The 16,465-nt window shown below is 42.5% G+C and overlaps 2 protein-coding genes across 3 annotated transcripts in view; one reads left to right on the top strand and one right to left on the bottom strand.

Moving 5' to 3' along the window:
• LOC115111749 (autism susceptibility gene 2 protein-like) overlaps window positions 1–16,465 on the bottom strand; it is a 421,129-nt gene that overhangs the window by 351,487 nt on the left and 53,177 nt on the right.
• On the top strand, window positions 2,280–5,993 carry LOC135565313 (uncharacterized). 2 transcript variants are annotated; one of them, XM_065011658.1, is made up of 2 exons: window positions 2,280–2,416; window positions 5,151–5,993. In XM_065011658.1, exon 2 carries the CDS (start codon window positions 5,212–5,214, stop codon window positions 5,641–5,643), a length of 432 nt encoding a protein of 143 aa, XP_064867730.1. In that variant the 5' UTR covers window positions 2,280–2,416; window positions 5,151–5,211; the 3' UTR covers window positions 5,644–5,993. The 2 variants fall into 2 exon arrangements, with proteins under 2 accessions (XP_064867730.1, XP_064867731.1); XM_065011659.1 differs by having other exon boundaries at window positions 4,485–5,993.

The raw sequence follows: 16,465 nt of genomic DNA, 5'->3' as shown, positions 1-16,465 counted from the left end.
CAATCTACTGCCAGTGTTTGTCTATGGAGATTGCATGGCGGTGTGTTCGATTTTATACACTTGTCAGCAACAGGTGTGGCTGAAATAGCCATATCCACTAATTTCAAGGGGTGTCCACATACTTTTGTATATGCAGTGTATCTACATTATGGGCGCATAATTTATGTCTTCTATATAGCAGCATCTCACAGAAAAAAATGTAATATACATCTTTGATATATGATTACTGGTTGATGCAGTGGACCATTTAACTCCATGGATGCGTCCCAAATAGCACTATTCCCTTTATAGCTCTATGGACCCAAAAAGTAGTGCACTATATAGGGAATATGGTGCAACTTCTGACGCAACCCATGCATGTGACTGGACCTGTGGCCTGGCCATATAGTATAGAGTGTGATTGCGTCTGTGAGCGGAGAGGTGGTAACAGACCTGGCAATGGTGTTATTCTAGGGGCAGCTGCCAGGTTAATGAGCTCAGTAACAGGGCTTCAGGCTGCCATTCACATCGTGTTAATTTGAGACACCTGTGTTTGTCCATATGGCTCAATGGACTATTTTACAGCCTATCAGGGTTAGCCTTAACACTGACAGACATACGCTATGCTATGAATGCCAGGCAGGTCACAGCAGCAGGGATAGAGAGCTTAAGAGCAGCAGTGATTGATTGAGCACATTATGAGGTATTCTCAATTCTTAGAATGCAAAATCTGTAGGTCTACAGATAAAACAGCTTAACTTAGTAGCTACTGAAAGTACTTTAGTGTGACCATGTGACCACTTGAGAAATGCCATAAGGGCAGAGTTTATATTATGGCCAAAACCGGCTGTGAGTGTTTTTTGTATTTTTGTATTTATTTTAGTTTTGGGTATAAAAACACTGTAAAATCACCAGGAATTCAGCTAAAAATTATTTTAATTTAGGAAATCTCTTCCCAAGTATTTCCACAAATAAAAAATAAGACAACGTGATCGTGTCTCAATGTAATCAAGTTATGAAATGATTGTTATTTTCAAATACAATCTATTTTTGGTAAATTTGCAGCGCTACAAATGATTATAATTATGTTCCTGCCCCCCGACAATCCACTCCGACAAAAATCTAGTTGCCAACTATGGCTTATATGGTCGCCTCAGAAGCAATTATACAATGGAAAATTGACAATCGCATTCTGAAACTTCACACTGGAATTTGTAGACTGGACAACAAAAGGGTTATTGTTAAACATTTCTTATTGCACCAGTATGAGACTCAAATATTCATGCAACATAAAGCATAATACGTTTTACCACTGAACTGATCCTTGAATTCAGCACTGATTCATGTTTTTCTCTTTTTCTTTTAGTGCCTCCAGCCGTGGGTCCACTTACACTCTGTTTATAACGCTTATCCTTTCCGTTGGCAGGGCTCTTACGTGTTTCAACAACTAACTACACGTGGGCAGCAGCACAGATTAAGCACATGAGACTTGAAAGAGGGCAAAACATTAGCTGATATGTTATAAAGTGACGTGTGAGTGAGGAGCTGAGTACATTAATCATTGTGGGGGGGTTTTCTCACCCTTCTATAGTTTTCTCTGTAAGGGGAATACATTACATCACGGAACTATTTTTTCCCACAGACGACAAAACGCGATGATTCATTTTAGCTGAGAGACCGTTACGTACTGTATATGTAAAGATATGGTAATGCGATCGATCGGTTCCGCAATCATCAACCCAGTCTGTTGTGCAACGAGGTCTGAAACAAACAACGCTTTCAAATGATGCCACTCAATAACAGAAAAATCACATAGAGCCTGGCATTGTCATTTTTTGAAACAGTATTTGCTAGTTTCTGGGAAGAATAGGAAAATAGAAAAAAGGGGTAGGTTAAATAGAAAAGGAAAGAAAGGGAATATTCTATCCTCCCTTTCAGCAACTAGGCAAAGATAATACAGCCTGTAATGTCTTATCAAAGAAACCAACAAAGCACAGCTCCATTTCTAAATGCTCTCTAATCAGCAGCATTCCTTCTACTTCATTAGAGTCACACAGGACCATTGAGCAGCTTTAAAAGAAACAATTTAAAAAGCTCTGTATTTGGGTTTAATATAATTTAATTAGAGGGGAGCCAGAACAGAGACAGGACAGAGCTGGCATGAGATCTCCTTGTCTTGGCAATTCAGACAGTAGCTTAATGTGATTAATTGGGGGCTTCGCTTTCCATTTCCATACAGGAACTCCGCCTGTCATCCTGCAGTCATGTTGCAAGATTGAATAACTGGCTATAACCTAGCTAGCAGAGGAAGCTAGCGTAGCTCCCTCCCTTCCTGTTGTACTCTTCACTGCCTCAGACAGAGAGAGCCCACCAGCAGCTCTCTATTCTACAGTGCTCTGCCTGCCGTTGAGTTAAAGGAAGGCTAGAAATTGAGCAGGTAATTCTGTCGTTCAATGTCTTCAGGCCATCTCTCGCTCAAGCCAACCTGGTGTAGCCCTAGTCCAACCTAAACCGGTGGGCCTTTCTGCTCTACTTTCATGAATCTATCATGTCATGTGTTCTTCTGTAACTAAATACGATTTCTAAATGGTAAAAAGGAAATGGCATTAGTACTGTAAAATGGAGCAAAACTCTCCACCCTTCCCTACCTCTCAAACTATATTGTCACACGGAGGGATTTTGCAGCGTGCTCACGGCGATGTAGCAGCGCAGCACACACAGCTGAGCCGGCGTTCTAAATATGTATGTCTCCACACAAATCCTTTCTTTGAAGATTTTCTGTAGCAGGGCTGTTCGACATGTCCCTGTCTCCAGAAGCCAGTGGCTCAGAGCGCTTGCTGCCTGCCTGAGCTGTACGAGTGTAGAGTAGACACGCAGACCGCCTGCCTGGCTGCCTGCCGCAGCAGCTTTACAGTTAGTCTCATCCCTGTCAGCTTGTACTAGTCTGTTCTGTTGCACCTCAATGTGCAGCAAGCAGCCCCAGCCTCTCTTCCTAACAGTGTGTGCCTAAACACTTTTCCACTATTTCATTCTTGAGTGCACTTTGACGTTTTTATTAATGGATTGGAAATACAGTATGTCTGGCTGGCTGCACAATGTCAATTTTGTAATAATGACATATTGACAGAGACTGGAGAAAAGAAGCTGACCCATATTGTATTATATCACATATGAAATATTGACCACTATGTAACCTTTCCTTGCCTCTTCCCGAGAGCAAAAACAGCTTGGGTTAGCATTCAATGGGGGGGAAATCCATTCACCAAAATAACTGAATGAAAATAAGCGAAACACGTCTTTAGAGAACCGTCAAAACGATTCTATTAAAGATGAAATCCGCGGCAGGGGAAACAGCGCCACTGTCCGCCCCACAGGCTGTTACAGTACATAATGTATACTGCTGTTCTATCTCTCGTGGAATGATGTATGAGGTGAAAAAACAGCGTTTACTGTTTTCAGTCACTTTTTGTTGTGGTTGTACGCGGCAGTTTGACCAATTAAGGACTCCAGCTTTAAAACTCTATTTACAGGCCTATCACGCAGTCAAAGCTTCAAGCAACAGTGAGTCACACAGTAACACACTGGTGATCCAGGGCTGTTCAGACAAACTGCCCTAAAAACATCACCAGCGTCACTAGGCTACCCAGAGGTTTTCTGACATGGTCGTGTTGTGTCGGAGTTTCCTGAAGACGTTTTTTTGTTGTCCTCTTTCCCCGAGCATTCTGGGTAATTAAAAGACACGACACAACGGGGTAGAGGTAGTAGAATGTTGAAGCATTCATCTTACTACAGTAAATCTCCCCTCACTCACACAGCAGAGTGCCAGAGTGGTGATTGCCCAGGGGATTTTTCATATGTCCAGCCACATGTTGGCCATCCGCTCACAAAAACAGAAACATGTGCTATTAAACTAAAAGCGTGCTAAACAGATTGCATACAGTACAGTTCGTTATTTAATCCGGGGTGGGGTAAACGGATTTGTAGATCTAGAATCCGGCTACTCTGTAATATCCCCATTTATGACCCAGTAAAAGGCATAAAGGAGTAAACCTATTTACAGAATAGTTATAATAATGAGGTCAGCAACAGTTCAGAGACCAAACATCTACCAAGTACTGTAGCTAGAAGACAAGATCAGTGTCCTCTGCGATTAGACACTTATTGTCACGCCCTGGCCATAGAGAGGCTTTTACTCTCTATTTTTGTTAGGCCAGGGTGTGACTAGGGTGGGCATTCTAGTTTCTTTCTTTCTATGTTTTCTATTTCTGTGTGTTTGGCCAGGTGTGGTTCTCAATCAGAGGCATCTGTCTATCGTTTTCTCTGATTGAGACTCATACTTAGGCAGCTTTTTCCCACCTGTGTTTTGTGGGTAGTTGTTTTCTGTTTTGTGTCTGCACCAGACAGAACTGTTTTGTTTTGTTCCACTTTGTTATTTTATGTCAGTGTTCAGTTTGAATAAATTATCATGAACACGTACCACGCTGCTCTTTGGTCCTCTTCTTCAGGGGAGCGTTACAGAACTATCCACTACCAAAGGACCAAGCAGCGTGGTAAGGAGGACAGGACATGGGAGGACATCCTGAACGGCAAAGGATCCTACACGTGGGAGGAGATCCTGGCCGGATAAGATCGCCTGCCATGGGAGCAGGTCGAGGCAGCAAGGAAGGCGGAGGCAGCTAGGAAAAGGGCCAAGGATTACACGGGAACAAGGCTGGCACTAAAGACCGGGAGGCCACTCCCCACATTTTTTTGGGTGGGGGCACACGGGGAGACCTGAGCCAACTCCCCGTGCTTACCGTGGCGGGCGTCGTACTGGTCAGGCACCGTGTTATGCGGTGGAGCGCACTGTGTCTCCAGTACGCGTTCTTAGCCCGGTGCGCTACATCCCAGCTCCCCGCATCTGCCGGGCTAGGGTGAGCATCCAGCCAGGACGGATTGTGCCAGCCCTGCTCTCCAGTACGTCTCCACGGCCCAGGACGTACTGGAGGTCGGGCCAAAGTCACCATCCAGCCAGGACGGGTTGTGCAGGCTCTTAGCTCGAGACCTCCAGTGCGCCTCCACGGCCCAGTGTATCCGGTACCTCTGCCGAGGACAGGGCCTCCTCTATGTCTCTACAGCCTGGTGAGTCCTGTGCCTGCGCCCAGAACTAATCCTCTTGTATGTCTCCCCAGCCTGGTGAGCCCTGTGGCAGCTCCACGTACCAGACTGCCCATACGTCTCCTCCCTCCAGTGATGATCCATGGCAAGAAGCCTCCAGTGATGATCCATGGCAAGAAGCCTCCAGTGATGATCCATGGCAAGAAGCCTCCAGTGATGATCCATGGCACAAAGCCTCCAGTGATGATCCATGGCAAGAAGCCTCCAGTGATGATCCATGGCAAGAAGCCTCCAGTGATGATCCATGGCAAGAAGCCTCCAGTGATGATCCATGGCAAGAAGCTTCCAGTGATGATCCATGGCAAGAAGCCTCCAGTGATGATCCATGGCACGAAGCCTCCAGTGATGATCCATGGCACGAAGCCTCCAGTGATGATCCATGGCACGAAGCCTCCAGTGATAATCCAAGGCAAGAAGCCTCCAGTGAGGGTCCCCGCACCAGAGGCGCCACCAAAGTGGGGGGAGCCAGAGGCAGGTCTACGTCCCACACCAGAGCCGCCGCCGTAAAGGAGGCCCACCCGGACCCTCCCCTTTAGAGTCAGGTTTTGTGGCCGGAGTCCGCACCATTGGGGAGGGGTACTGTCACGCTCTGGCCATAGAGAGGCTTTTATTCTCTATTTTGGTTAGGCCAGGGTGTGACTAGGGTGGGCATTCCAGTTTCTTTATTTCTATGTTTTCTATTTCTGTGTGTTTGGCCGGGTGTGGTTCTCAATCAGAGGCAGCTGCCTATCGTTGTCTCTGATTGAGACTCATACTTAGGCAGCTTTTTCCCACCTGTGTTTTGTGGGTAGTTCGTTTTGTTCCACTTTGTTATTTTGTGTCAGTGTTCAGTTTGAATAAATTATCATGAACACGTACCACACTGCGCTTTGGTCCTCTTCTTCAGACGAGTGTTACACTTATGTAATTTTATATAATGACTTAACTAGGACCGACCAGAAGCAACAAGTCAAGTACTTATAAAATTACATAAAACAGACAAATTTGAAGTGATTTGAACCTCAGACTAAAGTAGCAAAAGGACAAACTGCAAAACAATTGATTGTAAGAAATCAAAGGAAACTAAACATGAATTTACTGTATCGGTAAGTAATGTTGCCCACGTAGTTTCTGTTTACCTAGCAGCCTATTCCACCACTTATTTTATGTACTCTCTGTGTGGGTTTCTGTGGATAGAATCTGAGGAAACAACACATTAATGCACCCAGGTGTACACGTTGCAGTCTGTTGTGCCATCACTAATGTTGCCCACGTGTTTTCTATATGACCGGCTGTCTAACCCACTCAATCTTTCATGTGGGCTGTGTGGGTTTCTGTGGGTACTACAGGGGAGAGATCTGACATAATTGATCTTTATCTGTTACTTGAGACGGCTAGGCGAAAAACAAGGCCATACCTGTTTACCTAGTCTATGAGACACTGCATACAGCTCTGGGGTGAGATAATGTGTATGGGACATATGGAGACATTGAGTCAGACTTCAACTCGTTGTAGAGGGCTAAATATATACAGACTGGCCAGGTGAAAGCCATGATGTCACTTGTTAAATCCTCTTCAAGCCATGTAGAAGAAGGGTGGAGACAGGTTAAAGAAGGATTTTTAAGCCTTGAGACTTGGACTATGTATGTTTTTTTCTTTAACTAGGCAAGTCAGTTAAGAACAAATTCTTAATTACAATGACGGCCTAGGAACAGTGGGTTAACTGCCTTGTTCAGGGGCAGAACAACAGATCTTTACTTTGTCAGCTCAGGAATCCAGTAACCTTTCGGGTTACTGGCCCTACGCTCTAACTACTAGGCTACCTGGTGAATTGGCAAGACAAAAGATTTCAGTGCCTTTCAGTGTTTGTATCAAGAACTGCAATGCTGCTGAGGTTTTCACGCTCAACAGTTTCCTGTGTGTATCAAGAATGGTCCACCACCCAAAGGACATCCAGCCAACTTGACACAACTGTGAGAAGCATTGGTCAACATGGGCCAGCTTTCAACACATTGTAGAGTCCATGTCCCGACAAACTGAGACTGTTCTGAGGACAAAAGTGGGATGGGGGATCCAACTCAATTTTAGGGAAGGTGTTCTGAATGTTTTGTACACTCAGTGTACAGTCGCCATTGCAAATGGCATGACTAAGAGATGTCACATGAGAAGTATCTGATTCAAAGCCTGTGACTACAGCGACAACTGTAATGTATTTGTTTTATTCATGTACAAAAATACAATGGACATTTAAAAACTTGCTCCCTCTATCTTTTGAAACCTTTCAGTGCATCACTTTCACCTGCAAATTCCCGAGATCAACCCATATTCTTTCTCAATGCTGCCAGCTTTCAGCGCTCTCAGTTCAGAGGTACAGTCAGATGTTTCACTACAGCCTGCTGCTTCCCACTCTGAAAGAAACCTCAATCAGGCACTAACAATGACTGAGGAAAGTCATGCCCACCCCTACAATACTCTCTTTCAGAAGGAGGTTGCCATTAATTTCAGCGCTGCACATTCCACCCTGGTAATTACGCCCTCGTCTTTTGTCTCCTATGCCTCCTTTTCAAAGGAAATCCTTCTGCTGCTAAAAGCAGAGCGATATTCTGACAACTGACGCCTGGACTTGGCTGGCAAAAGCCTGCAATATGTATGACGTGAGAGAGCGTCTTCCCCTGACAACAGTTCATTCAAAATATGACAACTTGTCGGAGGAAAGAGGACTGAAAAGGGGCAGAGGCAGAGGTCTGCTGTGGACAAATTAAGTCCAGCTGGTTAACAAGAGCTCTTGTTGACTCTATGACCCTTCTACTCAGCCTGTGATGTACAAAGGCTGAGGGGTTGTCCTCCTATAAGACAATGAGCCAGAGAATGCAGACAGACAGACAGAGTCAGGGATTAAGCCTTCAGCAATGGTTGGTCAGGTAGCAGAGCTTAGACTGCTGCTAACATCAGTGGATAGAGTCTGGATGGTTCTCCCCAGGGGTTCTTCGGTATAAACCATAGTGGTTCTTACAGGCAACCTCCACTAATTGCTTCAGGGCACCAGTTTTCCCTCCCGCCAACATTCCCAGCAAACTAAACGAATAGAGATAAATACCAGAGAATGTAATGTGTTCTCAGTTGTCTTCAGCCTGCAGCTAAAACATCTCAAAACTGGGGGTCAAACCTGACAGTCAGTCAGAGACTTCACATTTGACATGATCACTTTGATTTGGAGTGGTCCATCTATGTTTTCTTTTGACCGCTTTAGATAGAACTCGTGTTTTTGTCAAACTCGACAGACATCTTCAGAACATGACATTTCCGTCCTTTGTTTGGTGTTGACAGGACAAGAATGTGATAATGGAAAAAAGTATTTTAGGGACTTTTAAATGCACTGTGTGTATAGGACTCAACGTATGTGGTTGGTAAAGCATTCTGTTTGGAATACTTAATAACTGACACTTTGAGGCCCACAGAAAAACTCAAAATGCTGCAAAATACTTATCCAGTCTAAACTAATTATATCTCTGGCTGAATACAATATGCTCATGTTCTACCAATTTCTAAACATCTTGTTGATCTGCTTAATCTCAGTGTCCAGTGGCTCATGGCTAATTCCTATCATTAGTGTGTATTGATGGCGTGTGGCTGGTGGAGCCTCCATGATAACAGCCAGGCAGTGGTGGAGGCAGAAGCAGAGTCAGAGCAGGGGAAATGAGAAAGGATTTATGGCCATTTCCTGCCCCCGCTCACTCAGCTCTATGAGGCAGCAGACAGGGGCTTCCTGTGGACTCTTTCGCCCATGGAGATAAAAGCGGCTGGGGCTGGGATTTGGGCATGGGGCTGGGGTAGGGCTGGGCGATTTGGCCTAAAAATCATATCTCAAGTTTTTCTAATTTATGGGCGATTGACGATATAGTGCATTCTGAAAAATGTTACGTTACAGCCTTATTCTAAAATGGATAAGATCAAATAAATTCCTCATCAATCAACACACAATACCCCATAATGACAAAGCAAAAACAGTTTTTTAGACATTTTAGCATATTTATTCAAAATTAAAAACAGATTGTGATATAAACACTGATAAATGATATCACATTTGTGGTGGTGTGACTAAAACTTTATCTTAATGGTTCTTTTAGAAAATGGGTGCCATCAGAATTTGCACATTTTATGTACATTTGAAAAGGGTGAGTAATTATTAAATATAATTGTGGTGAGTTTGATATTTAAATTGTTTATAGTAAATGAATATCTCAGGAATAGCTGAGTGAGTTATCAGGACTATGTAATAATGTTTTCACATTTAATAAGGGCTTATTAAGAAATGTAATAAGTAGAGGTCGACCGATTAATCAGAATGGCCGATTAATTAGGGACGATTTCAAGTTTTCATAACAATCGGAAATCTGTATTTTTGGACACCGATTTGGACAATTTTTTAAAACATTTTTTTACACCTTTATTTAATCTTTAATTAACTAGGCAAGTCAGTTAAGAACACATTCTTATTTTCAATGACGGCCTAGGAACGGTGGGTAGCCTCATTCAGAGGCAGAACGACAGATTTTTACCTTGTCAGCTCGGGGGATTCAATCTTGCAACCTTACAGTTAACTAGTCCAACGCTCTAACCACGAGGAGCCTGCCTGTTACGCGAATGCAGTAGAAGCCAAGGTAAGTTGCTAGCTAGCATTAAACTTATCTTATAAAAAACAATCAATCAATCATAATCACTAGTTACAACTACTAATCCAGGTTAGCAGGCAATATTAACCAGGTGAAATTGTGTCATTTCTCTTGCGTTTAATTGCTTGCAGAGTCAGGGTATTTGCAACAGTTTGGGCAGCCTGGCTCATTGCGAACTAATTTGCCAGAATTTTACGTAATTATGACATAACATTGAAGGTTGTGCAATGTAACAAGAATATTTAGACTTAGGGATGCCACCCGTTAGATAAAATACCGAACGGTTCCGCATTTCATTGAAATAATAAACGTTTTGTTTTCGAAATGATAGTTTCCAGATTCGACCATATTAATGACCAAAGACTCGTATTTCTGTGTGTTATTATGTTGTAATTAAGTCTGATTTGATAGAGCAGTCTGACTGAGCAGCAGCAGGCTCGTAATCATTAATTCAAACAGCACTTTAGTGCGTTTTTCCAGCAGTTCTACGCAAGCACAGCGCTGTTTATGACTTCAAGGTTATCAGCCTAATGGATGGTGTAACCGATGTGAAATGGCTAGCTAGTTAGCTGGGTGTGCGCTATTAGCGTTTCAAACGTAACTCTCTCTGCAAGGGCCGCGGCTTTTGTGGAGCGATGGCTAACGATGATTCGAGCGTGGTCCTGCGCTCGAACCAGGAACACAATGACAACAGCCACCCTCGAAGCAGCGTTACCCATGCAGAGCAAGGGAAACAACCACTCCAAGTCTCAGAGCGAGTGACGTTTGAAATGCTATTAGTGCGCACCCCGCTAACTAGCTAGCCATTTCACATCGGTTATACCAGCCTAATCTCGGGAGTTGATAGGCTTGAAGTCATATACAGCTGCTGGCAAACGCACGAAAGTGCTGTTTGAATGAATGGTTACGAGCCTGCTGCTCCCTACCATCGCTCACTCAAACTGCTCTATCAAATCATAGACTTAGTTATAACATGATAACACGCAGAAATACTTAGGTCATTAATATGGCCGAATCCGGAAACTATCATCTCGAAAACAAGACGTTTATTCTTTGAAATACGGAACAGTTCCGTATTTTATCTAACGGGTGGCATCCATAAGTCTAAATATTCCTGTTACATTGCACAACCTTCAATGTTATGTCATAATTACGTAAAATTCTGTCAAATTAGGCGGCCCAAACTGTTGCATATACCCTGACTCTGCGTGCAATGAACGCAAGATTAATCGGTCGACATCTAGTCCCCAGTCCCATATCCTGGAGCCTAAACAACAACAGCCAAAACAAACACATCCCATGTTCAGAACAAATCTGTCACTTGAGGTGAACTGTGCTTACTAAGCATGGAATATTTACTTCAACAGGCATCTTTGAAAACAACACAAATTGATATTTATAGATAAGCAGAGTATTACCTGTAACCCTCGGACTCTCGAGTCTGGCTCAGTTATTCATCAAACTGGATTAGGAGGAGTGGTATATCCACACTGGCTCCAAAGTCTCCCAGGTAAGAATTACTTCACAAGCCTGACACTTCTCCCACAGAGACCTTCGCCACCTCTTCTCTCTCTGTCTTTAATCAACTTGCAGATATAGATTTAGCAACACATCTTGAGATATTCATGCCGACGTTGGCATTTTTAGGACCCTGATTCATAGTGATGGTAGAAAAAATATATACAGTTACACAGTGGCGACCCATCATTCAGGCAAAGACCCACCTGTTTTGAGCCCCACATTTTTAGCAAAGAAATGTAATAAATAATAAATAAATAAAAATGATTTGTTTTTTTGGCATTAATACGTGTCACATATCAGTTTGCAAACAATGTAAAAGAATTATATATATATATATATATATATACCGTTGAGTTAATAAAGCCGCATACAAACATGGTCTCTTTTTTGTTTTCTTGAGTAAGGCTCCAAAATGCAAGTGTTTCAGCCCAGCTCAGTATTTTCTGTTGTGGTGGAGTAAGCCAGCAGAAAATATGGAGCGTTGCACCGTGATTGGCTCAGTGTTCTGTCACTCATGGGGAAACTACGTCACCGTGAAATCTAAGGGGAGACCTCAAAAATTCTAGCCCTTTGGGTGCTGACATTGAGATACATTAAAGTGCCCTTCCAAGAAGGCTCAAGGTCATTGGCCACAGATAAAATTATGTCAAATCACGTTACATGTAAAGTAGCTTTGATTGGACTGATCATGTCAGCATCATACTTTTCAAATCTTAGCTAGAAGTCATCATCATGAATCAAGTCGACAATCTACTGGCAAATCCTTTTCAAACCTTGAAGAGAAATGATGAGGAGAAGTTATAGATAAAACGTATCGGTGCTCATCGGCCATTGGACAAACATTACACAACAAGTTTGAAATCGCAAATTCAACAATGAGTGGTTTGGAAGGAAGTGAGCACAGCACGAACAAGGTGAGTCCAAAAATGTATTGTATGATGCTGCATAAATGATGTAATATGCCAGGGAGATATGTATACTGTAGCTAAGAAAGTAATACTAAGTGTATGTTGTGTAGTAAGCTGTTAGTAGCCCATGTGCCACACGTAAATAATTTAGTCCCTTTTCCCCTCTTTCACCTACTGTTCTGACATGGTGGTGCACGTGCACATGTAGCCTATAGCCTGTTTTAGAGAAATGTAATCATTGAATATTGTAAAACTTTCATTGTCTGCTTATATGGCCCTGTTATTTATTCTACAGTTCTGACTTGGTGTATAGGGAGAACACTGTAAGAACGGCCCATGTTCTGACTTCTGTCGCTGTACATTTCAAAAGTTCTGAACAAATAGTTATATTGACTAGGTCCGTTCTAGCTCGCTCATTGTCTTAATCGAAATGACATATTGCCTCTTATCCGCTCGTCGTCCCCTTATGCCATAGTTTGTACATCTCAGTAGAAACCACATTTATTTAATCAAGTCAGCCATATCAGCTATGTTTTTTTAAAAGGCAGTAAATGAGGCTGAATGAACTGTTTTGCTGCCAGACAAGGCTCCGCTGATAGCCAGGTGTAGCAGTGGTAAGGTGTTGGGACTGCTGTTGGGACAGCTTTATGTAGGCCCTAACAGTTTGTGGACACTGTTTGTCACCACTATAGTGCAATTAATGTATTGTTTAGTGTTGTGTAGTGTAGTGGTTTTGCTGGCATGCAATAATTATTATTATTATATATGTTTTGCCCCACCAAGATATACATGCTAAAATCGCCACTGCAGTTACATACCGGAATATTATTTTTTGACTATATATCATATCATTTTGACAATATTGCAATATTATTTTTGTCCTAGTTGGTTGTACCTGCACCAAAAGTCCAGCATTGTTCCTTCATTGCTTGTTCTCCATCTTCTTTTTAAATAGGGAGTCAACTGGTTTTCAGCACTTTAATTTCCATGACTACTGAAAACGTGTTTACTCATGGTTCTTTCATGTCCCTCTGTAGCAGACCTACGGTGAGCAATATGTTTGGAATATGAACATGCAATAAAAAGCACAGTATCGAATTGCAATACATATAGAATCGTGCGAATCGCAGTGCATATACCATATTGGCACCTAAGTATCGTGATAATATCATAACGACATGTCCTTCCTACTGATTCATCTACTTTTGACCTCTCTCTACAATACCGTAGCCTATTTCCAAACCACACGTCAAGTTACATACTAAACCCTTCCTGTATTATCTACATTACAGTAACACACCAGTCTGTGCCGGCAATTCCACCATAAAGTATTTTTTACAATACAATGTATGTCAACAAAAACCATTGATTAAAAGTTGAACGAACCATGTAACTCTATGCACAATGACTACTTTGAACAACTTACACAGTATAAAAAACACACATTTAAATGGAAAAACTGTGCAGATGCAACATTTGGTAATAGAATTACGGTACAATCTCCCTCAGTTTTATCCTGTTACCAAAGTTTGTATCCGCACGGTTCTTCCTGTAAATGTCTCTCTTTTTTTTTTTTATGTTCAGTGAAAATTTTTCGAATTAGTCCTTATGCATAGAGTTCTATGGTTTGCTAAACTTTGAAATCAATGGTTTTTGTTTGGTATACATTTTAAAGTGCAAAATCTGAGTATCAGTCTAATTCCGTTACCATGGAATTGCACTGCCCTATAATCATTTCTTATTCACATTAAGGTGGTGAGATATGCACTAGGTGATGCATCTTAGCTTAAACAGATGAAAAGCCCCTCACAATGTAAGCAATCAGGGTCCCTGGTTAAATGTTAATGTGGTGGTGTTAAATATAGGGTATGAGGAGGAAGCTATCAGAAAGTGTTAGGTCAGCAGTGTTAAAGAAGCCACGGCTCTCCAGCTGAGAGAGATAATAGCATGATTAAGATGGAAGGAAAGAGAGAGGGGAAGAGAAAGTGAGAGAGAGATTGAGAGAGCGAGAAAAATGTGCTCTTTGCCAAAAATAAAAAATGAATACTTTGGCAGGGTTCTTCTGTTGATTTTGTGAACAATCTCTGTGCTCTCTCTCTCCATCTCTCTTTCTTCCTATCATTGGACCACATCAATAAAGGAAAATGTGATCCTGTTTTTTTATTACGGGGTGGCTTAGATAAGAGCAGACGCCACACAGGGAGAGAGAGAGAGAAAGTGTGCGCTTTGGCTCATCTCACTCAATACAGAGGCCTTAACAAGTCACCTCTGACAACCTCTCCTTCTGTGTATCTCAGCTTTCATAACGGCTTGTTTTAACACCCAATAGAAGAGCCTATAGTATAATATGTGTTTTTTGTTCTAGGAGCGGTAATGTGTTTGCCAGCAGGCATGTAGTGACAGAATTCTTTATGGCAGATCTGACACTTATCAGCTGAAATGAGACGAGAGAGAGATAAGACAAGTGATGGAAATAAGATAGAGTCATGTCATGATGAGATATTCATAGCATGGTATCTTTCATAGCAGTATTATGACATGTGCTTCGGTGGGCACATTCCTACCTAACTCAATTGATTGCTGAAACCAGTTATTTACATATCCTCCCATCATAGGGGGAATTCTTTCAATTCCAAGAATGTACGATACATTCCTATGCATGTTAAATAGCATTGGAATGTATCATACTTTTATAACTGAAATTTAAAAATGATCAACAGCATTAAATCATGCATGGTCACACTAAGCTTGAATTTAGAATGATTTATTCTCAGAAAAATTCTAAGAAAAACAATTAATAGATGTTCAGATTATCATGCAAAGTACGGACATTTCTTGAATGGCTAGTAGTGTTAATTATTTGCCAATTTCCACACCACTTGCATTTTAGATGTGTAATCCCTCCACGGTTGTTACAATCTCCCATAGCAGTCAGCGCTTTTCAAAGACCATGCACCAAGACCATGCAGCTGTCCAGCCAGCCAGCAGACACAACAACAGACCAATGGGGGTCAAAAGGTCAGGAGTCATCACTCTGAGTGACAGACAGGGCCTCAGTAAGGAGGGATAGGCTGCATCCTAATAGGTTTGCATCCTAATAGGGGCTGCATCCTAAATGGCACCCTATTCCCATAGTGCACTACTTTTTTTTTTACCAGGGCCCATAGGGCTCTGTTCAAAAGTAGTGCACTAGGGAATAGGGTGACATTTGGGACAGACAGTGTCTCACACTGCCACACATTAGCCCAGCCGGCAGCAGCCCAGTCCCTCAGTCCAACGTGTCAGTTCTGAACTTCTGACAGGCCCTTGGATGGTGGACAGGGATCTTAAATACACAGTGCTTAATGTGACTCTGAGATAATGGCAGTTAAAGCTTGTATTATCATACCTAAAGCCAAATCAAGTCAAGATCTGAGATGCAGTGCAATGAAGAAAAAAGGAAACCTACAGGGATGGATAACCCAGTCAACGCCCTAACTCCCTCGCTCGTTCCCTCCCCACCCACCATAATGAGTGACAAATTACTTCACATTTTCTCCCAAACAGCTGTCTTTTTTTTATCAGGGCCTTTCTTATGCTCCCTCCCTCCTTTCCTTCCATCTTTCCCTCCCTCCCCTCTGGGCCGCCTGCCTGAGATTTTCCAGACGTGCAGTATTAAAAATCAATAAGCGCATCCGTAATGCGATCTGAAAATATCAAACTGAAACAAACAGCAAATCCCCTCAGCTCCCATGAGGGGCTGGAGAACATCCTCGCCTAGCACACGACTAGAAAGGCAAGCACTGTCGCTCTCAGTGTCTAGGGCTTTCAAGGACTTGCAGCTTTAACAGATGGCAATCTCTGTGCTCTCTCTCCATCTCTCTTTCTTCCTATCATTGGACCACATCAATAAAGGAAAATGTGATCCTGTTTTTTTATTACGGTGTGGCTTAGATAAGAGCAGACGCCACACACAGACAGAGAGGGAGAGAGCTCTGATCTGATCTGACTGCTGGGAAGAGCTCAAAGGGAAGAGCTTCCATATTTTCTCCTCTTTACTTTGACAACAGCCCTGGCTGTGTACTTTGTGCTGTCACCCTCTTCTTACTCAATGTCGAGTTCAAGTCCAACACTTGTGAAAGCAGAGAAATTGTCTGTGACCTGGTTAATAAGAGATCTTTAGGGGTGGCAGGTAGCCTAGTGGTTAGAGCGTTGGGACTGTAACCAAGAGGTTACTGGATCAAATCCATGAGCTGACAAGGTACAAAT

The sequence above is a fragment of the Oncorhynchus nerka genome, linkage group LG27 (assembly GCF_034236695.1).
Source record: "Oncorhynchus nerka isolate Pitt River linkage group LG27, Oner_Uvic_2.0, whole genome shotgun sequence".
Classification (NCBI taxonomy): Eukaryota; Metazoa; Chordata; class Actinopteri; order Salmoniformes; family Salmonidae; genus Oncorhynchus; species Oncorhynchus nerka.
This window is presented reverse-complemented; position numbering and strand designations above follow the sequence as displayed.

Bases quoted from the DNA above. Each gene is read 5' to 3' on its own strand.
- LOC135565313 (XM_065011658.1), top strand. From the start codon at position 5,212: ATGATCCATGGCAAGAAGCCTCCAGTGATGATCCATGGCAAGAAGCCT.